The 25,216-nt window shown below is 43.6% G+C and overlaps 1 protein-coding gene and 1 long non-coding RNA gene across 6 annotated transcripts in view; one reads left to right on the top strand and one right to left on the bottom strand.

Annotated features, from left to right (window-relative positions):
* MAP3K5 (mitogen-activated protein kinase kinase kinase 5) overlaps positions 1 to 25,216 on the top strand; it is a 180,756-nt gene that overhangs the window by 106,188 nt on the left and 49,352 nt on the right. For all 5 annotated transcript variants that reach the window (XM_070559384.1, XM_070559385.1, XM_070559388.1 and 2 more), the window contains 4 exons: positions 5,954 to 6,061; positions 12,254 to 12,303; positions 14,734 to 14,829; positions 17,434 to 17,515. In XM_070559384.1, coding sequence (XP_070415485.1) covers positions 5,954 to 6,061; positions 12,254 to 12,303; positions 14,734 to 14,829; positions 17,434 to 17,515 — 336 coding nt within the window. The remainder of the gene's footprint in view (positions 1 to 5,953; positions 6,062 to 12,253; positions 12,304 to 14,733; positions 14,830 to 17,433; positions 17,516 to 25,216) is intronic.
* Positions 20,186 to 23,729, bottom strand: LOC139073654 (uncharacterized). Its single transcript, XR_011522656.1, has 2 exons — positions 23,391 to 23,729; positions 20,186 to 20,566 (listed from the first exon to the last, which is right to left on the bottom strand). It is a non-coding gene; the product is annotated as an uncharacterized lncRNA (long non-coding RNA).

Below are 25,216 nucleotides of genomic sequence, written 5' to 3'. Positions count from 1 at the left end.
AAAAATAATACTAACTTTTGGGTAATAAATTGCAACCGCTTCTGGTCTTGATCTTCTAAAAAAGCAAAGAAACTTACATTGATAAGGTTTAATTTAAGCCCACGTAGCTTTCGTCCGAAATCCAGTTTTAGTCAAATGCTGCGACCTGTAGTCATGTTTATTCAAAGTAATTGTGATATTTATTTTTATTTTTCAAAACTGGGCTTCTCAAGGTCAGGGCCAGTCTTCCTCACACACAAAAAAAGAGGGAGATTGACCATAGATGTTAGCTCAGGGTGAATCTTCCTCAGGAAAGAAATACCAAAACTACTTCTCGTATAGATGAGAAAGATAAAGTCACATGAGCAGACCTCAGCACTTCCTTCCTTAGTGTCCAGGAAATACGGGCCCTGAAGTTTTATCCTCAGAATTGCACCAAGAACAGTGATGTAGCCCCTGTCTCCCGTCCCCATAAACCAAGTGGAAACTCAGATGCGCCCTCAGAGAAGTTAGATGTCTTAAGGTGCCAGCGTGAAGGTCGCCAACTTCTGCTCCCACGAGACAAATCCAGCCCCTCATCCTTTTTATGCGACCTGCATGAGGTTTTGTTTTGTTTTTATTTTATGTCGGTAATTGAATTTTTTGAATGGGCAACCCAGTCCCACAGTTTGAAAATTTTACAATGTAGCAGAAGGCGGATAGAGAAACGCATCCTGCCCACCCCTGCCCCACGCCGCCCAGTTCTCCGTCCTGGCTCCCCAGGCAGCCATTAGCATGCGTTTCTTAAATGCTTTCCCTCAGTTCCTTGTATGAAATGTAGCAGTTCGAGAGCCATCTGGTGTAGTGGATTCTCCGGCCAGTCGGCCTGGGTGCTGTCTCTCTCTGCCGCTTGCTGGCTGTGTCACCTGGAGCGAGTCACTTCACCTTTCTGAACTTCAGTTTCCTCATCTACGAGACGGGACAGTAATAGCACCTGCCTGTCATGAGGATTAAATGAGTTCATAGATTTGAAACTATTAGAATGATATCAGGCATATAGCCCACGTAGCATAAAGATTAACTATAATTATTGTTTCTCCTCGTTTTTTTGGTACAAAAAGAGTATTATATACTATGTTCTTCATCTTGTTTGTTTTTTTTACTCAGCAGTTTGTGACGGAGATTGTTCCAGTCATTACATAGAGAGCTTATTCATTCTTTTTTAAAACATCACAGTGATTCCATAGTGTTTACAAATCCATAGTATTGCAAGTATGGTACAATTGTACCATAATTTAACTTATTTCCTTAAGCAAATTTATAGAATTTCTTTAACATTATTTATTTAATATAATTTATTGATGGATAATTGGGTTGTGGCCAGCATTTTGTTATTGTAAATAATGCTGCATTAAATAATTCTGTAGCTACGCCATTTTGCGCGTGTGCAAATATATCAATAGGATAAGTTCCCAGAAGTGGAATGGATTCGTGTTGCCATATTGCCCTCCATAGGGATTGTGTCCCCTGACATTCCCAGTGGCAACATAGGAAACTGACTGTTCCTTAAAGTCTTTCCAAAAAGTATATTTATCAGATTTTTGCTTTTGTTAAACTTATAGGTGGAAAATGGCATATTGGGGTAGTTTCAATTAGTATTTATCTTATTATGTCTGAAGTTGTGCATACGATTAGGTTCATATGTTTAAAAGACCACTCAGTAATTGAAAAAGAAGAATTTGTTGCCAACATTTAAAGATAAAGAGAGTTGGACTTTCAGTGCTATGATGGAGTAGATGGTATGGGTATTTGTATAAATAACGGCTGTTTGCAGGCATTAGAGCACTCATCGCAGGGGTGCGATCCTTGGATGGGAGGTACTGGAATGGAGTCCCGCCTCCATCTGCTGGTTTTTCCCTAAGGTCTTTTTCCTGGCGCAGCCCAAGGAGGTGGAGCCCTAGTGGGGAGTGGCATCCTTGCTGGGCGGAGCAGGCTGGGATCAGGGTCTGGGACCCTGAGGCAGCTGGAATATGAAGACAGGGTGTTGGCAAAGGAGAGCCTTGAAGGGTGAATCCCAGGATCCCGCCTGGCTATTTCCCTTGAGTCCTGGGGCAGGTCCTAGATAGAGCAAGTAGGGTGTAAGCACGTCATGAATAGGCAGGACTACAGGTCCAGTGTTTGACTAAAATTGGGTTTTGAATGAAATCTGTGGGGCTTAAGTTAAACCTCTTTAAGATAAGTTCTCTTGCTCTGTGGGAGATCAGGACCAGAAGTGGCAGAGAGCAGCTTTCAGAAGGCTGAGAGCCGAGCAGGTACTTCAGACCTTCAACAATGCACAGAGAATATGCTGGACTTTGGGCCCAGCGAGAGTGATGAGACCTTGAAGAATTTAGTTGAAAAGTAGAAAGCCCTAGGTGTAAGGACAAAACTAAGACAGACCTGCCCCAACAAAGCCTGCTTAAGCCTGCGCTTTGATGGGATCAGGGTGGCACACTGAGAATGAAACTGATACCTGGAGAATACCACAGCAGAAAGCCTCTGCAATGTGTCACTCAGATGCAATCAAAGATTACTGGACATTCTAAGAAGCAGGGAAAAAATGATAGTGAAGGGCTAAAACAGCCAATAGAGGCAGACCCAGAGGTGATTCACATGTTGGAGTCCACATGAGGACTTCAAATAACTATGATTGCTATGTGAAAGAAAATAGAGGCAAGGATAGAGAAAATGAGTGAAAGGTGGGGTATTTCAGCTGAAAAACAAAGTTGATAAAAATGTCAAGTGAGAAGTGAGTTCACATGAAGATCCACATTTTGACTGCTCTTGAAAAATCAGACTGGTGATTAGTGACTGCGTTTTCCAAAAGCTACAGTCTACTGAGCGGACCAGCTGTGCCATCTCAGATGTTGACCACAGTGCTATCCATCCTGCATTCCTCATTGCCTTTCCCACCAGGCCCATGCTCTGCATCACTGGAGTTTGCCACCCAGCCTCCACTGCACAGAGAACAGCAGGCCCCTGGTCCCCGTGGTGCTTTCGATCACTGACTCCTCAGGTCCTTAGAGTAGCATCTGAGGCTCACACTTATGAAGGGGTGGCAGGTCTTGATCGGATGATAACATTATCCTCCTTTTAGAGTGGATCTGACTAAAACAAGGATGAGGTATGTTAGAAAATATTTAATTTGATTGTTTCCATGTATGTCACTACAATATCTGTTCTCATTCCTCCAAGAAATACTGTGACCCTCAGCAAAGGAAAGCAGAAGAAAGTCCCTCTGGGAAATTATTTGAATGGCCCCTTCATTTATTATTATTTGGGTTCAGTTCAATTCATTTTCCTCACCTCTGTTCTGAGTCTCTTTTCGTTCCTTCCTACATTGAAAAGTTAGGAGACTGTCAACCCATCACCTGATGTCAGGCGAGATGAGGAATGTGGAGACCCGAGTTCATATCTGGTCATTGTAGTTCGTCAGCCTTGCTGTCTCCCTTCCTGCTTCAGATCCATGAAGTTAGCAGTTGATTGTAATGTTGTCCAACATTAAAGATCAGAAACTAAAAGCAGGAGTGCCTGTACTCCCAGCAACTTGTGTCGAGCTAGTTTTGTCACGTTGCCTCCTGTTCCTGCTCTTTTCTCAGCCTTTCTGTGACCTCTGTAATGCATGCTCCGAATTCCTCATATTCTGTAGTTTCAAGGGCAGATCAAAAGGCTCAGCAAACATTAGACAGTGATCATTGCAACCAGTTTTTTAGTTCCTGTCTCAAGATAAGAACACAAAGTTCAGACTGTATCTACTGGAAATATTTGAGACAACGATACAGACATAATTTGGGAAGGAGAGAGATAACCTGGTGGCGGCCCTGTCTGCTGTTAGGTAGGGCACCCGCGGAATCAAGGAACTAGGTACCTTCTCACGTGTCAGGGCAGGGACTGGCATGCGGTTTTGGGAAACCCACATTTACTCCCTGTTAGTTGTTTTAATCTCACCGACACTGGGATGCTCGGATTTGAGAGCGCCATTTCTGCAAAGTGTAGATTGCGAATTGACTTCCATTACTCATCAATACCACTGAACTCTCTCTCGATTGGAGTTTGGACGTTGGTTCACCTGGCGTGTTCCTGAATCAGAATATGCTGCCCGTGGGCTCTCACTGCATGCTTGTTTGCGGTCTAGCCTGCCTTGTTTTCATAGCTGGAGCCTGACCAACCATTCTTTAAGCCCTTAAAGTTTTTTATATTCAAGAGTAAAGGAAATGTTGTTTTTCTAATCCCTTTTACCTACTTCTCTGTCTCTTAACTTAAATAAATGTGCTGAAATTGTAACTGAGCAAGGCTTGTTCTGCTCCCTGCAGCCGACCAATTGCAAAATGAGTTGGTGATCGAGAAAGGGATTTATTCGATTCGCCAGCAAAATTGGAAGATGGTGGACTCGTGTCCCAAAGACCATCTTAAGCACATAATCTTGGGGGAGTTATACAGGGGCTGGTGGGCTATGAAGAGGCTCAGGAACCATGACCATCTGGCATCGGCGACTGGAGGCACCACATCAGGTCTGTCAGCTGTCACCGATGACGGAAGCCAGCATAGATGATGTTCTCTGAGGTCGTCATATTCCTAAGAAACTCAAAAGAACAAAGTTATTTATCATCTATTGCTATGGGGAGATACACCTGTCAGCTAGGATTACAAAATCTGCAGAGCATGCGAATTCATCACCTCAGCTAGGTGTTAGTTAAAACGCAGACCGTGTGGGCGAGTTAGTCAGAGGTCATTCTGAGTTACAGTATGACTTCCCTCTGTCCGCCTTGTCCTAGGCTGGTATCATTATGAGAAATTTAGTGAGAAATGAGTGCATCTGGTTTGCAGCGTATGGCCGAGAGTCAGTCTAGCCCGACTTCTGGCTCCATCTCCACTTAGGTTCAGTATGTTGTGAATCTGTTGATGGAACCTGCCGAAGGGTTTTTCCTCCACTTTTATTTGGTAAACTTGCCTGATAAAAGGCAATTTTCTTGACTTTTAAGCAGTGGAGTAGAAAGAACTGTTCCAGTTTCTCTGTTAGTTAAGTATTGGCTTTTCTTTTCTTTTTAAACATTCCTGTTTAAGTGCATAGGAAAGTCAGACTACGTGGGTGTCTTGAAGCATCTGTACAAATAGAAATAGTTGAGCGCCTTTGAAATGAGGGCATGGGTGGTGTTTTCGTGTTGTTTGCTCCTAAATGAGATGTTAGTGTTGATATAACTCTGCGTGCAATCCTTTGATGGAGATTTGCCCCCACTTATCATGGACCCTCATGCATCTCCATAATACCAACAAGTTTCATTTATCTCCTTCTCCCTCACAGGGCTAAATATATCATCATTGAAGGGACCTGTTTATCTTGAAGGCAGTGCAAAAACATTTTTATTATTTCATACAGCTACGTCCACTTCTTTGGTTTATATAAAAAACTTTCAGTAATAACCCAAATCAATTCTCAATCCATCCACATGGGTATGAAAACCGTACACTCCTTCTTTATGATCAGGTGTGGCAGCAGAAAGCCTGTAATAGGTATGTGGCATCCTATATATGGAATCTCTGCTTTTCTGGGTACAGAATTGTTTGTTTCATCACATTTCTACCTTTTTTTTGACACATTTATATTTATATAAATAGATTATGTACAGCATGATAAAATAAGAGCTTTTTAAAAAGTGCCATTAATAGATTCCCCGGGGATAGCTGAACTTGTATATATGCTTCAAAAATTTATTTCCAATTTCTTTAGCAATAATAGGTGATGTACTGTTGGAACTTAGGATGATCGTATAATACCATAAAATGCTCAGAGGACTCATAGGGATGGCAGTGATCAGAAGTGAAAATGGTTTTGCTCCAGCGATGGACCCAGAGCCTCATGGGAGAGTCTCCACATCAGTGCGCTGTTGTCAGAGCAGCTCTCCATGGCTGAAGTCTCAGGGCACTAATATTCGTTTCTTTGTCTTCTGTTTTCAAGGTATTGATCTTAGAACCAACCAAAATCTATCAACCTTCGTATTTATCTATCAACAATGAAGTTGAGGAAAAGACGATATCCATTTGGCACGTGCTCCCAGATGACAAGGTGAGTCGTGCAGTTGTCACAAGAGCTTTAGTGGCGGAGGACTGCACACCCTGCTAGCATTTATGTATTCCAGCAAATGTCTGCGTTAGGTGAGAAGAAAGAGCTTGACCATAGACTTATCATGGCATAAATACGTTCTGTGGTGTGAAACTTGTTAAACTTGGGTTATGGATTTCACTCATTTAGTAAAATGTAATTGAGCTGTTTGGGGTTTTTTGTAGATGGAATAAACATCCAAAGTGCATCAAAATTGGAATACTTCTCCCTTTGTAAATTCATGCTTCAAATTAATTTATATACCAAAGAACTGATACTTAAAACATATGGTTTAGAAGATGCATATCCTAATTCTAGGCAATGTCCGAATAACGTGACGTCTCATCTTCTGCTGGTAGGACGAGGGCTATCCTTATGTCTCACTGTTTAGTTATCCAAGGAGCTGCCACGTCTCAGATTAGCTGCTGGCTCTGTGTGCTGGGTACGACACGAGTTGGGCTGCGCTGCCACTGGTTTCCAGAAAGATCTTAAACACTCTTTTCTTTTTTAATTTATTTATTTTTATTTATTTTCTTTTTTGAGGAAGATTAGCCCTGAGCTAACATCTGCCACTAATCCTCCTCTTTTTGCTGAGGAAGACTGGCCCTGAGCTAACGTTCATGCCCGTCTTCCTCTACTTTATACGTGGAACACCTGCCACAGCATGGCTTGATGAGCGGTGCTAGGTCTGCACCCGGGATCTGAACCAGCAAACCCCAGGCCTCCGAAGCGAAACATGTGAACTTAACCACTGCGCCACTGGGCCGGCCCCATAAACACTCTTATTTCCACCCATAGCAATCAACTGGATAACCTTTTCCACTTCTGTATGTCATCAATTTTAATCTATGCACAAATCATCCTACTATTTTTAAAAAACAGAAACTTTTCAAGACCTGATTCCAGTCTACAGGGTAAACCACAGAAGTGAGAAATGTCTTATGGCAAAGTATTTTTTGGGGTTTTTTTGGTAGTTTTTCCAAAATACCCTTATAATTTTCCTTAAACATCCTCCATGTACTCAACAAGTACTTACTGAGTGCTTACTTGGTGACACATGCCACCAGGCACTGTGTTGGGCACCAGGAAACGGATGTGTGCCAGATAAGCACAATTCCTGCCCTCTTGATGCTTGCCTTCTACTCAGGGAGACAGACAGTAAACAAATAGACAAAATATGGAGGTATACTGAATGATGCAAAGGGGGAAAATAAAGCAGAAATTCCTGAAAAGAGAATTAGGAAGTACATTTGGGACTATGGGGTTGCGATTTTTTAAAACGTGGGTTTTGAGTCCACAGACCTGACGTGGCTTCTCCAAGCTGCAGGGTCCTCATCTGTGGAATGGGGTAATAATAATAACATGTACCTCCAAAGGTTGTTGTGAAAACTTAATGAAATAGTGTGGGTGGAGGGTCCTGCCCCCAGCCTGGCGTATAGTAACTGCTTGGTGTATTTTAACAGCAGTGATGACAACACGATAGCAGAATAAGGGCACTGCCCCGTGGACTGAACCCCAAAGTCCTGCCCTGCTCAGCTCCTCAGAGGTCGGGCAACCGTCACTGGGGAGGTGGTTGGTGTTATATGAGGACACTGTGACACTGTGATTTATAGTAAGAAATATACATTTGGTCTTTGTCCCCATTTTTGGCACAGAGGTCCTAAAACCTCTGGAATTTCCTAAGTGCTGAGAACCAAAAGGTGTCTTTTGTTCGATTAATGAGGCGACTTTTCGGAAAGCACCGAAGGATGGGGCTGGTTGCCAGGGGAACCAACCAAGTGATGGGAGGGTCGGAACTTTCAGTCCCACCCCTGACATTTGGGGAAGGGAGAGGGATGGAGGTTGATGAATTACCAGCCACCAGTTATTTAATCAATCATGTCTATGCAATGAAGCGACCAGTCTTTTTAGCAGGCAGGATGGCGTGACTCCAAGTGAAATTATCCAGAGACAAAACTGAGACTAACTACTATATGTATATACATGTTAACACTGTTTTAAAGTACACAGTGTTGTATTTACATTATTTCGAAGTACGTGCATATGTGTTCTCACAAGCAGAAGCCAAGTAGTCATCCCATGGAAGCTACAAATCTGAGAGAGGTTAGGAGACGCGGACATTATTACCCAGGAGAGGAGACTTTCCAAGGCTTGCTTGGAAAGAGCGAGGTTATCCAAGGACACCTGGAAACAGAATGGGGCTAAAGCAGTTAGCGATTAGCAAGGCCGGAGAGTAAGTGGAGGGCCAGAGGTACTTGGAAGACAGAAAAAGAACAGAAAGAAAGCCAGAGGTTTTTGGAAAATGGGTACTATTTCCAACTAGTGGTCATTATTTTCCCCTTTCTGGAGGTTCTTCACTCAATAAAGTTAGGCCTCTATTGATTCTCTTATGTTTTGTGACAACCGTAGAGACAGTTTTATGTTCTGCTAAGAAGTAAATAGATTAGGATACAAACGAACCCAGGCTGTGAACTGTCCGGCTTCCATTTTTACCATCTTTTGATCAGGAAGAATTACATTTGCATTTTCCCACTCCCTGTTACCTTTAGTGCTAAAAATTCTCCTCGTTCATTTACACTCTCTCAAGTCAGCCGGTTTTCATTTTGAATTTATTTCCATTTCTTTGCAAACTCTATTTCTATCCATAGTCTATTCATTACCACTGCCATTTTCTCTATTTTTTAAAATATGTGGAGTGATACACTTGGAATAAGGACAAACAATAAAAATAACATTATTATGTTAATATAAGCAGCTGTAGTAACTAATTAACAGATAAGCAACAGGTTTAATAGGTCTTACTTAAACAGGAAATGGATTGTTTTTGTCAGGACGTTTAAGATTTTTTTCTACAAGTAGAACAACAGAGTGTTGCTTTTCATTTGCCTTATTTATTTCTTTGCTCCCTGCGTCTCTCGATATTTTCATCCTAAAATATGGAATGAACAGTTATATGAGCTAGTATATACTTTATGTTCCAACTTCAGACCTTTAAGATCATTTTACCAGTTCCCAAGAGTTCAGGGACTCTTAGTTACTCAACATACAGGGGCAAAATTAATTGAAATCCCAATCTTTGAACAAATTTTTGTTCAACGGGATGTTGCTGCTTAAAGCAAGTTAGCGCTTGAAGAAAGTCTGCACGCACACCTGAAGGAGAAACCTCGCCTGAGGAAGAGAGAAGTTATTTGCAAGATATTTTGAGTGGTTGGTGTTTGGAATCCCTTCCTTGATTGCCGGCTAGGCACCCCATCTGTCCCGTGCTTTCTCAGGCCAAGGTCGCGGGGGGCAGCATCCCAGTAGATGCCAAGTGCCAACCTCGCTGCAGCTCCACCCAATGGCCACTCAGAGAAGACTAGGGAAATTTAGAGGGGAACGTGTTTACCTCGGATTCTAGGCTTTGATGATATGATGCTCTCATGCATCAAGGATGCTTTTAGCTACAAACTCCCAACTAAAAGTGGCTTAAAAAAATAAGGTATTGTTGAAGCTGGCCCGGTGGCATGGTGGTAAAGTCAGTGTGCTCCACTCTGGTGGCCTGGGGTTCACCAGTTTGGATCCCACCACAGACCTACATACTGCTCATTGAGCCGTGCTATGGCGGCATCCCACATACAAAATAGAGGAAGATGGGCACCGATGTTAGCTCAGCAGCAATCTTCCTCAAGCAAAAAGAGGAAGATTGGGAACAGATGTTAGCTCAGGGCCAATCTTCCCCAAGAAAATAAATAATAAAAAAATAAGGAACTGTTATCTCATGTTACAAGCACTTCTGAGGTGGGGTCATTCTGGGGGTGATTTCCATGGCTTCTCAGTGTCAGAATTCTGCATTGGCTTCTCTATAGGTGCTTGCTTTTTCTCTCATGTCCTAAATCGTGGCTCCAAGCATCCATTCTCAGGCAGCATCCAAGAGAAGAGGGTCAGGCCCTCTCCTTCATACCAGCAGTTGCATCGTGTGTCCCTGCCTAAGCCGCCACCAGCAGAGGACATGGCCTTACCCTGACGATGCAGACTGACCAATTTCACCGTCCCTAAACGTCACCACCTGAACCTGAACGAAATTCATTTTTTGTTAGTGAAGAAGGAAGGGATGGCCACTGCCTAGGGAGCCAGCAGTGTCTGCCAGTGTAACTCCTGCCCCCTTAGCTCAGTCCCTGCTCTGGCACTAGCTGGGGCACAGGAGGGGAGGCCACCCAGTTTCTGGAAAACAGTGCTTGTGCTGATTAAATTAGGTCGAGTGGTGGTTTGGGGCTTGTTGGGACCAGGTATCACTCCATCGCTGCCTCTGGCCGTCCCTTTTCTCCTGATTCCCGGACGGGCCCAGGAGCCTCCAGCTCACCTGTTGGCTTTTAGCTCACCAGCGCCTCTGTGTGGGGAGTCCCGGTAGCGAGGAGGGTAGGGAGAGGAGCCTCCAAATTATTGCAGATCACTCCATCTCAGGCCCTGGGCGTGACACCACTCACGTGGGACGTTCCCTGGCAGCACTTGCAACCCTGCGGGAACCTAACATTCTGGAAGGCTCCTCTCCTTTCCTACAAAACCAGCCAATCAATCTGGGAAACCTCTCCTCGGCTGCTAGTGGAAGATGGACTTTCCATCAGAACAGGGCTGACGAAGAGAGATTTTGCCAGTGCTGTCCTGTTGGCGTTTGTCGGTTGCTGTGTTCATTTGTGGGTTTGCACGCTGCCCTGCCAGCTCTGCACGCGGTCCCCACCTCCTGATCCTGGGGGTGGCCTTAGAGAGCAGGCTCTGAGGATGAGGCTGCGCCGTGTACAAGGAGTGAGCAGGTAAGAGCTGCAGCTCCTGGAGCCCCCACGTCTAGAAGGTCACCTGAGGCCAGCAGGGTTTAGAAGCAAGTTTGCAAATTACCCGCTGAAGCTGCAGGCTGCTATTTGAGTCCATCTCCCTCCGCCCTCTGGTTTGGAGAGCAGCCGTTGTGACCCGCTTTCTGCGGTCTCTCCCCTTCCTGGGCTTCCTGCTCTGTGCCCGTGCAGGTCACCCCCGTGACCTGACTGATGTGTGCTGAAACTAGTTTTGTAATAAATCTGCTTTGGGTTTGAGAGGACCTTTTTCTATTTTAAGTTGCACGGTCCTAGCAGGGAACTAGGTGCTGTGGATATAAATTACAGCTTTTTGAGTTGCTTCGGCCAAATGGAGAGCTCTGGGCCCCTCGGAGCCACAGGCTTCGTCACCATGTCACTAGCCCAGGCGAGCCTCACCCTCTGGCGGTGTTTCAGTGGGTGGTAAGAGCGGCTTTCCTGCTTGTTTCACACTCACAGAATTGAATTGCAGTCTGAATTGCCTACTGTACAGTATTTTCTAAACAGAGACGCATGTATCAACTACTTTATTTCTGTAAAAATATTCATGTTAGTAATTCTATCTTGTTATCAGATGTATTTTTAGAGAGAATGTAATCCATCTTGTAATTTATTTAATTTAGAGACATATGAATTCAATAGTAGTTTTAACTTGGCTTTGGTAATAAATTCAAGAAATAAATTCCCACATTTTGTTCATCTTAGCCCTGCAGATCACTCATGTTTATCACATGATAATCAATTTTTTTGTGTTCAACTTTATTAGTACATTGAGTTTTGCATAAATTAGGTAACAACACATTGTCGCTATGATGAACATTATACATGTGTGTGTATACACATTCATACTTGCTGTACTAGTTTCTGAAGAAATAGGACCAACATTTTAGCTAGAAAATTTAACTGAAGATTATTCAGAAATAATTATCTTTAAAGGCTTAAAGAGATTTTATTCAAATTAGTGTTTTTCTTTCTCAGAAATCTTGCTTGACTATAATAATTGAATTACCTTGATCACTGCATTTTTTTACTTAAAAAATTAAGACACAGCAGTTATTAGGTTAATCTGCTAAAAATCAAATTTTAGAATTTAATGAGACTAAATCTGGGTTCTCTGGGAAGCTGTTTGTTCAAGCATGGAAATTATTCCGTAAACATCACCCTTGTGGCTTGAGAATGAATCGCAGTTTCCATCCAGATAATTTGTTCATGAAGAATTAGGCACTAGGAAAAGTTACTCTGTGTGTATTATTAAAAAGAAAGCAAGCACATTTCTTGTTGTGTTGTTTTCGGTGGGCTGACTCAGCGTGTGTGTTGTTCTTCTCCTGTGTTCCAGAAGGGCATCCATGAGTGGAATTTCAGTGCTTCGTCTGTCAGGGGAGTGAGGTAAGTTTCCTTGGTGCATTTTGTTGACTTAGGAGACCGTTTTCTAGACTACGAATGTCTTGGACAGGACTTTCAGTCACGGTTTAAAAATGCAGAGAACTTCAAGAACTCTTGTGTTGAGGAAAATGGTCAACCTTCTTCAGTCTCACTGTCTCCATTAAGAAAAGATTTGCAACAGAACTTTGACTGTTGGGTGAACTGACTCTGTGCTTGTCACCTATTAAATATGGTGACCGAGGGGTAAATGGGACTGGTGAAGCCAAATCAAGGTGCAGAGGAAAGTGAGCTGTGTGGGTCCCCTCCAGCTGGTTGAGCTGTTGGTTTATGTTCTAGGATGGTTTCCTGGTCTAGTATACCAGCAACTAATCTCTCCTTAGATGGATCCAATCACACATGCCATCCACCAGATTGTGTCCTGTAGCTAGTATTAATGGATGAGATTATAGGGAATTCATTTTTTAAAACCTTTTCCCAAGGTCGCCGTTAATGGAGTGTTCTTGAGATTATAGTGGCTGACTGCTATTGGGTTCAGCTCTGATGTCTTCGTCATAATGCCAGTGGCTCAGGAAATGCCATTTCCTGGGATTGAGAAGAGAGATTTTTTTCAGAATCAAGAGTCAGTGGTTGTGTTTAAATACTTGTTCTATAGAAGCTCATGCTAAACCAACTCTTGGAAATTTCAAACCAACTCAGTCGTGTTTACTACTCTTTATCCCCACATAAGAGAAATGAGAACAAACAGATTTCTGCAGGCCAGTTCTGCAGTCCCCTGTTGCTTTTGGCTTAATAGTAATTGGTTTCATTGGAGCACGAAGTGGTAGAACGTCTGAGTCACTGATAATTGGAGTTTGCCTGTAAAACCACCTGTTACCTCATGAACGATATGAACAGAAATAAGCAAGACTGTGGGCTGACTCATTATGTACCTTTCCGAGCCATGCCTTCTCAGGCGAAGTTTTACTCCCTTAATATTTAATTTTTAAAACCAGTCATTAGCAATGCCCATGTTCATTCCTGCATTTTTAAGCAATTTAGGAAAATCTGGTAAACATAAATTTCACTTTATCATATCTGTATCCAATGAATTAATTTTCTTTAATTAGGAAAGGGTCATCACGTAACCTTTGTTGTGATTTGCAACGTATGCACAGGATGCTTACCCCTGACTACTGCTGGTTTATATGTTGGGAAACTTGAGTTCCAGTGTTTGCCTTCCAAGAGAGACAACTCTTCCTGGCTTCCTCCTCTATAAAAGATGACAAACCATCAGAGAAAACCCAACCCAGTCAGCAGTCTTGCACCTCTTCAAAACTTGCTCAGCCCAGTCAACATTTATTGAGCTCCAGCTGTGTGCCCAATATTGAGTTGTGTTCTGCTGAGAACACAAAATGACTAACACATGACCTCGACTCTCAGAGAGCTCCCAGCTCAGCTGGGGACAGACATGTAACAACTGATGACAGTAGTGTGAGATGAGCAATGACAGAAGTGTGTACACAGAACAGAGGTGCAAGAGGAAGTCTTTCTGTTAAAGGTAGAAGAAGGGAGAGGAGTCAGGGCTGAAGCTGGGCCTTAAATGATGAATAGATTTTCTTTATAAAGTCAAAAATGGTGTGCATTTCAAACTGAAGGAACAGCAGATGCAAAGGCGTAAAATAGGGATTCACAAACTACAGCTCACAGCTCAAATATGGCCCACTGCGTGTTCTTGTAAATAAAGTTTTATTGAGACTCAGCCATGTCCATTCATTTGTGTGTTGTCTAAGGCTCCTCCAATGACAACACTGAGTAGTTTGGCCTGCAAAGCTTGAAATATTTACTCTCTGGCCCATTACAGAAAATATTTACCAACCCTTCGCATAAAACAGCGTGACCTGATTGTTAAACTCAAAATTGTTTCAATTGCTGTAAAGTAAACCACTTGCCGAGTTCAAACCAGGTGCTGGTCCATGTTTCTTCGCTCCCCTGAAATCTCAGAACTCATGAGGTTCTTTCACTGCCCTCGCACGTTGCCTTCCTGGCTTTGGAAGCATTTCAGACCGTTGTTCTGCAGATCCCATGGAACCCGAACCACCAAGGTCAGCCAGCCAGTCCATGTGTATGGGTCTCCACCCAGCGCATAGTTCAGTGCCGTAGTGGGGAGGGCATCTTCCCCGTGCTGGGTTGGAGGGACCTGTGGGTTGGTGCTTACCCCACCCCAGAGCAGCCCCATCTGCAGGTGTGAGCCGGAGACAGCTCTCAGAAGATTAAATAATTTTAGTATTGTGGTTTCAGGAATATCACTTTTTAAAGTGCTATTTATAACTTTTTGCTGTAAGTAACGTTGATATCATAATTGAGATTGGATATAAAAAGTATTTATTTTTCATTACAGATCCGTAGAAGTTTTGGCATTTGCCTGAATAATTCTTTTTTGTTTGTTTGTTCCAGTATTTCTAAATTTGAAGAACGATGCTGTTTTCTTTATGTGCTTCATAATTCTGACGATTTCCAAATCTATTTCTGTACAGAACTTCACTGTAAAAAGTACGTATTAGTCCCTGTTTATGTGTGAAAAAGACTGTTCTTACTGATGATTATTTTTAATTGATGAATGAACGTGAGGCTCCTGTAAAGAATTCTGGGCTATGTGGTTATATGAATATTTCATTTGGGCTAATGTTTTATAATTATGTGGTATGCTTGACAAAGAATTTGGGGAGTTCTCTTTAATAAATCAAGCTTTTTCTTAGTCATAATTTATTTTTCCACAGACAAAACCTTAACCAAGACTTACCAGTTAATTGCCAACTATTATGTCTTATTTTTAAAGTGCTCACTTATTATAATACTTGATTACCCAAATTTTTATTCTTGAATTCTATTGAATAATCTTACCATTTTCTACAATTAGGCTCTTTACTCTGCTTCATATTAGAATCCACTGGCGAGCTTTAAAAAATGCCTGGGTCCCACCCCAGACTAATTCTGTTGGATTTTCTGGGGGGTACAGACTGAGTTAGGAGCCAGTGATCTGATCTGACCGATAAAAGATAATCTAAAATCTGGGAACTACGTAGTGTGTTTGTGCTAACCTCCCTGGATGTGTTTCTCTGGGGCTTCCTGTTCTTTTAGAACACAGTGACTGACTCTGGGGACCTGGAGAAGAGAGTGACAGATTGGAAACCAAAGTGTGTGAAAGCCAGCTTGGACTTAAAATTTGGCTGGGGATTGTTCTTATTCAAATGGTCACTGTTTAACCCCATTATGAGTGACTGATATGTCAACTAAAGTGTACAGTCAGTTATTTTTATCTTGGTACAAAAAAATGTTTGTTTAATTGACAATTCGTGACTAGAGTTTTATCTTCGTTATTGTAAAATATATAGTAAAAAGACTTGGAAGTAAGGGAGAGCTCCTAGCACATACGTGGTCTGCGTTTCTCCTTACAACTTAATTCTCAAGGCCATTGATTTGTCTCTGTGATAATTATAGCTGAGATTTATGGAGTGCTTACCCAAGACCCAATATGTATTTTATTCTTCAAATAAACTCCATACAATATCTTTGTTGAAAAGAGGGAAAAAAGGTAGAGTTTTGGAGAGTTTAACTAGCCCATAACCATGTATAGCCAGCAAGCATAAAATCTGGGGTTTGAACCAGGCATATGTGACCTAGAATCCAAGCTCCTAAAATTTGCTCTGTGCTCCCAGCCCACTGCGAGTGTTATAGTCTGCTTAGAGATGTTCACATTGAAAAACTTTGTGTGAGGAGCTGATGGAAGCCTTTACTTATGCCAGTTCTTAAAGTCTGTCTTCAAAGCCAGGACTTGTTTAGGTCTTTCACTTTCTTCCTTCTCTTGGTTGAACTTGCTTTTGTCTCTAACTCATCACGATTTTCAGTCTTCATCAGAGCATAGTTATTCTGATCAGGTTGGAAATTTTTTTTCTTGTCTTTGACCTCCAAGAAATGTGTAGAGAGAAAGGAAGAGTGAGGAAGTAGGCACCACATACGAGCTCCATAGCTAGGCTTCAGACTCCCAAACAGACTCGTCTGTTTGTTCAATGTCATATTCCCAAAGGCCAGGACAGTTTTTCGTTCTAGTAGACAATCGATGAGTAATTGTTGGATGGATGGGTGGGTGGTTACATGGATGGGTGGGTGGATAGAAAAAGGTACAGAGATAGAAGAAAGGGTCTGAGTCATGGTAGGTTGTCCACCGTAACCTGCTCTTGCCTTGAGCTGGCAGTGCACAGCGTGACCTGCCTGTGCAGTTGTCAGCCCCTGTTCATGGCACCTGCCTCACTTTATGTCTGGAACCGTGATCATCCCCTCGGAATAGATACACACAGCTAGTGTTGCAGGGGCAAGTCCATTTCTTGTAGTAATTATCTTTCTTGGCTCTGCATTGGTCTCCCGAAAAAAACTTAACAAGGAGAGTTCCTGAAGAAAACGTTTCACCAAGAGAGAGGTGGCTTCTGTCACAAACATATAAGCCAGCTGCTCCTCATTCACATCAGTATTTTTCAGACTGAATTTATGGGACCCGCGTGTGTGATGTTGAGATGCTCGGGCAGAAGATTGAATGGCTGAGATGAAAGGTAGTAGTGGCCGACACTGCATCGAACAGTCACCCTAGAATTTAGACACTATTTCAGAAGAAAGGTGGTTTTGTTGTGTCCCATTTTAAATAGTATTAACAGCAGCAAAACAGAAATAGCTGATAGTTAATGAGCGCAGTGTGCTAATCACTTTGCAAGCATTGCCTCAGCCGTCTTCATGACAACCTGGGAGCGAGGGGAGTATGTTCCCCATTTTACAGTTGAGTGAGGCTCAGAGCAGTGGAGGAGCTCGCCCCACATCACGCAAATGCTGACATCCTCGGTCAGGTGTCCAAGTCCACATCCTGCACGTTTCTATGGCTTTGTCAGCCGCACTCTTCTAACTCTGTAATATATTATGGACATTTCTGGAAAATCTTACCAACCTGTGTTTTCTTTTTTGCAAAATCACATTTTTGCTCTGATACTCATGTTTGTTTATTGCCCGGCTCTCAGCTCCTGTTTTTGCTCCGAAGTCACTTTGGAACGTCCTTGCTTGTATTTAATGTCGTGTGTATCATGAGTGACCACATGCCAGCTCTCGTCACAGGTTTTTTGAGATGGTGAACACCATTACCGAAGAGAAGGGCAGGAACACGGAGGAAGGAGACTGTGAGGCTGACTCCCTGGAGGTAACGGCTGACGTTTCTGTGTTTGTTGTACGAAGTTTCTCTGTGGGTGATTTTTTTTAAGTGAACCTTTCCGAGGGAGGGGTGTGTGTGGCGTGCGAGTGGAGGTGAGGGGCTGGCGCTCTCAGGGTCCATAAGCTTTCCCTTAATAGTAAAGCATCTTTAGAATTCCTTTGGTAAAAAAGGGTTGAAAAGTCAACCTTGGAGATCCCTCACTCAGGACACCTGAGTTTAAGTATTTTCCCCATCTGAGAGTGACTGTGCTTTATTCTTGAGAGTGTGGATCACTCTCAGTGCTTGGGCCCCAGCGCCCCTTGCACGTTTTTTTATTCTCCTCTGAGATACGTGCAATCTAGACAAGCAACAATCAGGGAAAATCCTGAATGATGGGACCATTTGTGGTCCTCATTCTGTGCTACACGGAGCACATGAAACAATGGAGGATTAATGGAAGAAAGGCAGGTGGGAGCAACAATCCCCCAGATGCCAGTCCTCTCAACCGCAGACCTTTTGCTCATGCCTCATGGACATGGTACACTGCAGACACCGACCTTCATGTCATGTCCATCTTCTCTGCCATGTTTGTTGTATGAAGAAGAACCTTCCGCCTCTGCAAGGAAGTGCCAAGTGCTTCAAGAGTGCAGCCTCCAGCACGGGGCACCTTCAGTGTCTGAAGGATGACGCGCCTGCAGGCATGAGAGCAGCCATGTTCTCTCCAAGCCCTTCCCAGTGTGGGACTTGGGACAGAGTTCTGAGTCCAAGCCATACTGAAAATTACGTTTCTAGTATTAAAGTGAAGTTGATGAAACCAGAGCACCAGCCTGGCTGGTCCACTTACTGATGAGATCACTTTGCTAATGTTGTCTCATGCACAAGATTTTTATAAAAACACTGCAATAGAAGGGGAATGAACAGTCCAGGGGAAATTTACACGTAATAGGCACGTGTTAGCTCTGTCTGTAGTTAAGTTCTGTAATTATCTAGCAGCTGTATAGCTTTGATATTCCTAGGTGAGCCGAAGCCTCTTTCATCAAAGTTATAAAAAGATGCAAGACCTAATTTGGAAAAGAATGTTTTCCCCGTGCTTTAGCTTGCTGTCTGTAGGAGAAATAGATGATACTTCTTATTTGTGTATGTTTGATATTTTACAATTTTATATTTTCTTTTCCAAGTGACTATTTTAGGAACTAGCTCTGTTGACTCCTGTGTCAGTGCTTTTTTTGACTATACCTCATCTCTGCTTTTGTTTGGTTTAAAGTTAGAATCGCTTGATACACAGCAACTACCAGAGTAAATGTCAACAAAGACAATGAAAATGGGACAGTTCCATCAGTAACATAAAATTACAAAGTAGTTGGACTGGAAAATCCATGAAGTTCTTCTGCAATGTCATAAATTGCTGGATTCTTTTTTTAAACCAGAGATATCTATCCTTTGTTTCATACCCTTCTTTGAGGAACTGAATCCATCTTACTGAAAATACACATAGCCTGGCCAGGCTATGGTGGCCGTGTTATACCAGGTTAGTCTTCACAGCTGATTGAATCAACTACTCAGTCCCTGCTCCAGTAACTACGTTACCCATATGCATACCCATAACATGGCTTTAATTGCCTTAGAGTTTGTGGTGAATCTGGACAGCTGATTTTTCTGAGCCTCGGTCTCCTGTAATGTAAAAGGAGTAGGAAGATCACCTTTCAGAGAGCTCTCGAGAAGATCCAGGATCGAGATCCTCTGATCTGTCTGTGTAGTAACTGGGTGGGCTTTGTGAGATGCCCTTCCCGGTCCAACAGTTTTGCCGCCAGCACTGAGAACGCTCACCATCCAAATAAGGAGGGAGATGCTCGGGTTTCTTCCTAGTCCTGTCCAGAGGGTTTTAGTAGATCCGCTGACCTCATAGAACACAGCTCGTGCAGTGGTGCTCTGATTCATCAGAAGTGCCCCCAACTCGCCCTGCTCAAGTTCTGCTACGTTAGCAAACATGCTCACGCTTCTGTGCTTCGCCTTCCCTCGGAATAATTTAGAATCTGTGTCGTAGAATGGCTCCACGGTATTGCCAGTGGACGGTATAGTCCATCCAGTGAATTCAGGCATATTTATTTTAAGTATTTTGGCTTAGTTTGCCGTTACGCCTCAGCTAGTGTTATTGCTTATGTTCTTTTCGTGGGTGTTCTGTTAGCATAACGCTGATGAATGGGCACAGTGATGTTCTGGGCTGTGAAGATGATGAGCTTCTCGGCTCTCCCTCTCACCGAATATCCCTTCGTAGCCAGAGCACCTTATAATAGGAGTTATTAAATAGCCTTAACTTTTATTTTTCATAATTCATAACTCCATTATATCCTTGACTACATTTTTTAGATATTTTCAACATTCTCGATTAAAATTACCTTTTCAGTATTCTAAGTATTTCATTAAAGCAAGTTCTTTAATTTCATTACCACAAACTGAACTCAAACTTCAGCCCATGAACGACATACCAAAAATAATTCCTCCCCTTCTGACTCTTTACATTGCACAGAAGAATTGCCCTAGTGATTAAGATTCGTATGCAGAATAATTATTTTCTGTTCTTTACATCAATTTGAGATAGAATTAAAATTGTTTCAACATATATGTCAATTATTCCTGAAGCCTATGTGTACCTTGGCCAAGAACAAAATTAAAATGTTGGCAAAGTTGGAAGCTCTTTAATGTTTTTAACTTCCCTTAGGGTGGTGTCAACATTCAGCAAGTATTAACTATTAATGTGGTTCTGTAAACTATGAATTGGCAGCTAATCCTTAGACTCTGGTGTTTGAGAAACTTCTTATCCAAAGCCCGAGTCAAGATGCGCTTTCCTTTCTGATTTGAATAGTAAGGTTTCTTTGAAGCGGTGTTGTTGTGGGAGGAATTCAGCCTCCTCCAGGTCATGCACAGACTCCTCCTGCAACTCGCCGGACCTGGCTCCCGTGAGAGCCCCGTGCTGCCGTCAGGAGCCGTGGGTTCTGGTTCTGACTTCACCAACAGCTCATTTTGTAACTTTGGACAAAATTCATACTCCCGCTGGGCATTCTGTAAAAGAGAGTTGAACAAGAAGATCTTTTTTAATTTTTTTTGAGGAAGATTAGCCCTGAGCTAACATCTGCCAATCCTCCTCTTTTTTTTTTCTGAGGAAGACTGGCCCTAAGCTAACATCCATGCCCATCTTCCTCTACTTTATATGTGGGACGCCTACCACAGCATGGCTTTTGCCAAGCGGTGACATGTCCGCACCCGGGATCTGAACCAGCAAACAGGCTGCCGAGAAGCGGAACATGCGAACTTAACTGCTGCGCCACCGGGCCAGCCCCTGAGCAAGAAGATCTTAAATGTCCTTTCCCGGCTCAAATTTTTCATAATTTTCAAGATTAGTACAAACTGTACAGCGTTTTTCAAGTGTAGCTCAAAACCACTTGCAGAGGATGGCTCTGTTTTTAAACAGAAACAGAAACAACAACTTCTGATTCAAGGCCGTGTTTTTTGACTCAAGGCTGTATTTTGAAATGGGAGAGTTATGAACCCATACCTTGAAAAATTTAATTGTGTTAATAAACTTATATTGAAGTCGTTGAACAGTAACACTTCTCAGCTGTGGTCCCTATCTTTGCTCTCCCAACATTCTGTATCGTCACTTAGATCAAGGGCATCTCCCCAGGAACCCAAGCCAGACTCCTCCGAGAAACCTCCTCTCCAGCCTGTCTTGGCCCTCGTGCCCCGTCTTCCCTCGAGCCCCTTTATTTCATTCTCTCTGTCACTCCCCCATCTCAGGTCTCTGTCATCTCCATGTGGCCTGATCTGTCTCTGTCGTCATCAGAGGGATCTCTCACACGGATTTAGTCCTGTTACTCCCTAAGTAAAACCCTCTGATGCTCTCTTTGTGGAGGAAGGTTTCTGCACTGTGCACTGTTCCTAACTCTCTGGCTGTAACCTGCCATTTTCTTTCCGCCCTGCAGTCCAGCAACGCCAAACTCCTTTCTGTCTTCCACATGGGCAAGCTTTCCTGCCCTAGGCTTCACATGCAGATGCCCAGCTCCACGTGCTTTTTCTGCTGTCTCCCACTTGGTGACAGCATCCTGACTTTTTGAGATCCACCTCGTATCATTATCCTTTGAATCATTTGTCAGCACCTTTTCTCACTTTGCGCTGCTCTCGGCATTTCCCCCCCTCCTCTGTCCCAGCTCTTCTCGTTGTGTTGTAGTTTGGCAGCCTGCCCCAGATGGTTAACGTCCCAAGGCTGGGCTGTGACTCTGTCCTTTCATCACGTTGGCTCGCGTGGTGCCAGGCGTGCAAGCAGCGGGTCAGTCAGAAGGCTTGGAAGGTTTGAAGCTGGGGAGTGACAACACCAGAATCGTGTAAACAGTATGTCCACTGCGGGGAGGGAATATGGTTTGGAGGGGCAGAGTACGTGCTGGGAAACTGGCCTGAAGGTTGTTTAATCAGTGTTGAGTCAGTGAAAGACTGAATAGCATAATCAAGCCATGATGAACCCATTCTCTTTTCATCTCTTTTTTTATTTCTTTGGAAAAGAACATACAAATTACTGAGGTCCTTTGGTGCTCAATAAAAATACATTGTCTTCCTCTTCCCTCCTCTCCCAAACGCGTACATATATTCTCTCTCCCTCCCTCCCTCCTCCTTCGTCTTACATGCTTTTGTACCTCACTGTTTCATCAACATGGGTGTGTGATTGACACAAGCCTGAGGCAGTCACAGCAGCTGGCCCTGTAAAGCTGACACACAGTAGTTTCCAGTGTGCATAGAGAGAAAGGTGACCCCCTTTGGGATGGAGTGGGGACAAGCAAGGTAAAAGGAACGTTTTCCTTAGACTCAGACCTCTGCAGGATGATGAAATTCCTCCCCATTTCCTTTTCTGCTGATTTGCCTTGCACACATTCACAAACAGTGAATTATGGTTAGAATTCCTTTAAATTGCTTTGGAGTCACCAAGTAGCACTCTAGTGGTTTTTCTTTAACATCCTCTTTCTGTTTTCGTACAGATCTGAAGCTGAACAGCCACATTACCGCACTGTCTGGGAACATCATCACTTACAGTGTTGTATGAGAGGAGAATCAACTTGTTACTCATTCCTTCATTCTGTTGGGAGGAGAAACAACTTTCTCCTCTACCGACTTAGATTCAGTGATTGGGGGCCTGCGAATTAACTGACAAAAGACCAATTAACAGGAGAAAAGATAAAGCTTATTCACGTATGTAGGGGCATACAAAGAAGTGGCTCCTGAACAGCCAGAATTAAGAGTTTATTTATTCTCATAAAAAAGTCCTTAATTGAACGTCAAGGGGAAGCACATGGCAGAAAACTCGTGGGAAGGTACACAAAGTTTGACAAGGTTTTGTTGATGTAATTTCTCGTCCGGGTCCGAGAGGTCCTAACCTCCCAGTGAGGGGTTATGGCAGCTGTGTTTTCAAGAAGGGTTGCTGAAGTCAGCAAAAGGAGTTCAGATAAGGGTTTTCTGCAGCTGCCATTTATCAGATGCCTTCAGCTTAAAATAATCTTCATACCACATTGGTGGTTCTAAGTTGATCCCGTCACTCACCCACCCGTCACTCACCCAGTTTTTATTGGACACCTGCTCTGTGGCTGGCACTGTTCTAGGTGCAGAGAACAAAATGGAGAAAAGTCCCCACCGCCACTGAGCTTACATTCCAGTGAGAGACCCATGGGAAACAACATGATACGTAAAATTCAGAGTGTGTTTGATGATGATCCGTGTTAGGATGTAGGCGGTGAAGGGTGTGACGGGCGTGCAGTCTTAGACAAGGACCCAGGGGGCCGCTGGGCAGGTGACGTTTGAGTAAAGATCTAGGGGAGGAGAGATGATCAAACTAGATGTGTACCTGCAGCGTTTTTACCGTTCTATTCATGCTGCTGTAGTTACGGATGTTTGTAGCATTTACGTATTGAGAGGGCGACACAGACTGGAAGTTAACAGAGCTGCCATTTGGTCTCTGAGGTGGCTCCTCTCCTGAGGACCCGAGGGACGTGTGAGGCTTCCTAGAAGGTGGTGGTTTTGCGGGGAGCCCCTTGATGGTGCGAGGACTAGTGGGTCACCGCTGTGTTCCTTGGCCTTGTCGGTGTCGTCTTGCTGCCCTCACTCTCCTCCAGCCCCGTTTAGACTGTTCCAGGCAGGCAACAATGGAGGGATCATTCTAGATGTATTCCCGTCGCTGCTTCAAAATGAAATTGTTCCCTTAGCAACAACCTGGTTTGCTAACTATTGCCATAGAAATAGAATGCAAAATATATAGGCAGTGTAATCTCACTTTTTATTTTTTAAAATGCTCCCCCCCCATTTTTCTCCTCCATATTTGTCATTTAAGCCCCTGCCTGCCCTTGGCCCAAGGCCTGCGCTCTGCTCTCCTTTTTCTGGTCGTCACATAGATAATTCTCTGTCCTTGTAGCCATGGTGGTTTCCTCAAACATGCCTTTTCAAGTTGTATCTCTATATCGTAAGAATAGGAAGAAGAGATTAAAAAGGATCCAAGCAGCTGTCACCCATGGGAATGGTTTTCAGTCACGTCGGTCTTATTAAAAGTCCTTTTGATTTTTACTATGACCACTTGGTTCAAAAAACTCAACTTCTGTACCTAATAAATAACCTTTTAAAAAAAGAGTAGTCTTTTGATGCTTTAGATTCCTGAGGGAACCTAACACTTGGGCAGCTTCATCAAGGCTTATCTCTTCTTCACTCTGCTACGTGAATATCCCTGTGGCATCCTTTCAACCAAAGATGAGCGCGTACTCACTTTAAATGTTTCGTTTTGGCACCTGGTTTTAAAAATTGTTCTCATCAAATTTCCTACAGCCTGATTAATTAATTAAGCAAATAGTCACTGAGCATCTTCTGCCAGCCAGATATCGCTAAGACTGAAGATAGAGCATTGGAGACAACGTCCTGGTTCTCAAGGAGCGAGTGCAGACTGGGACACAGACTGGCCGGGAGGAGGGATAGCGGTCAGTGCGTGGGAGAGTGAGGGCAGATGGCCGGGCAAGCACATCAGCGGAATCTGACCCAGCCTCTGAGGGCCAGGTGGATGGTTCAGGAACGCTTCCTGGGGCATGGTCTTGAAGGAGGGGGCAGAATTACCCGGGTGGAACACGCAGCGTGTGGAAAGGCCCCATGATCTGGGAACCTCCCTGAGACTGTTTGGAGGAGACTGAGGGTCGGACCCTGAGGCACCTATAAGACCCTGAGGGGCAGTGATGCTTGCGAAGGAGTCTGGATTTGATCCCGAACGTAGCGAGGGGCTGATAGAGCAGAGGCCGTGATGCGGATGTGGGAATCTCACTGTGGCAGTCTGGACTTTGGAAAGTTTGTCCACTTAATGGAGAGTGAATTGGGGACAGGGCAATAAGAAAGGGGGCAGGGAGGTCAGTGAAGGGTCTGTAGGATTAGTCCAGAAGAAAGGCAGGGAGGTCCTGATCGGGTAAGAGCAGTGAGGGTAAACCTGACAGCGTTTGGCAGTTTGATGTGGGGAGGGAGAGATGAAGTCTGAGCTGGCCGTCTCCCAGACGTCATCACCGGACGTCGTCTGCCAGGTGTCTGCTCGAGTCAGCGGACGGCTGTTCGGTGGATATTGACAATATGCCGGGACACCTCTGCATCACTGGTTTTTGGAAACAGAACTAACATTCCCCTTAGAAGCTCTCAAAGGACTTCCCT

The sequence above is a fragment of the Equus przewalskii genome, chromosome 9, assembly GCF_037783145.1.
Source record: "Equus przewalskii isolate Varuska chromosome 9, EquPr2, whole genome shotgun sequence".
Lineage (NCBI taxonomy): Eukaryota > Metazoa > Chordata > Mammalia > Perissodactyla > Equidae > Equus > Equus przewalskii.
The sequence above is the reverse complement of the archived record's forward strand: the minus strand, read 5'-3'. Positions and strand labels throughout refer to the sequence as shown.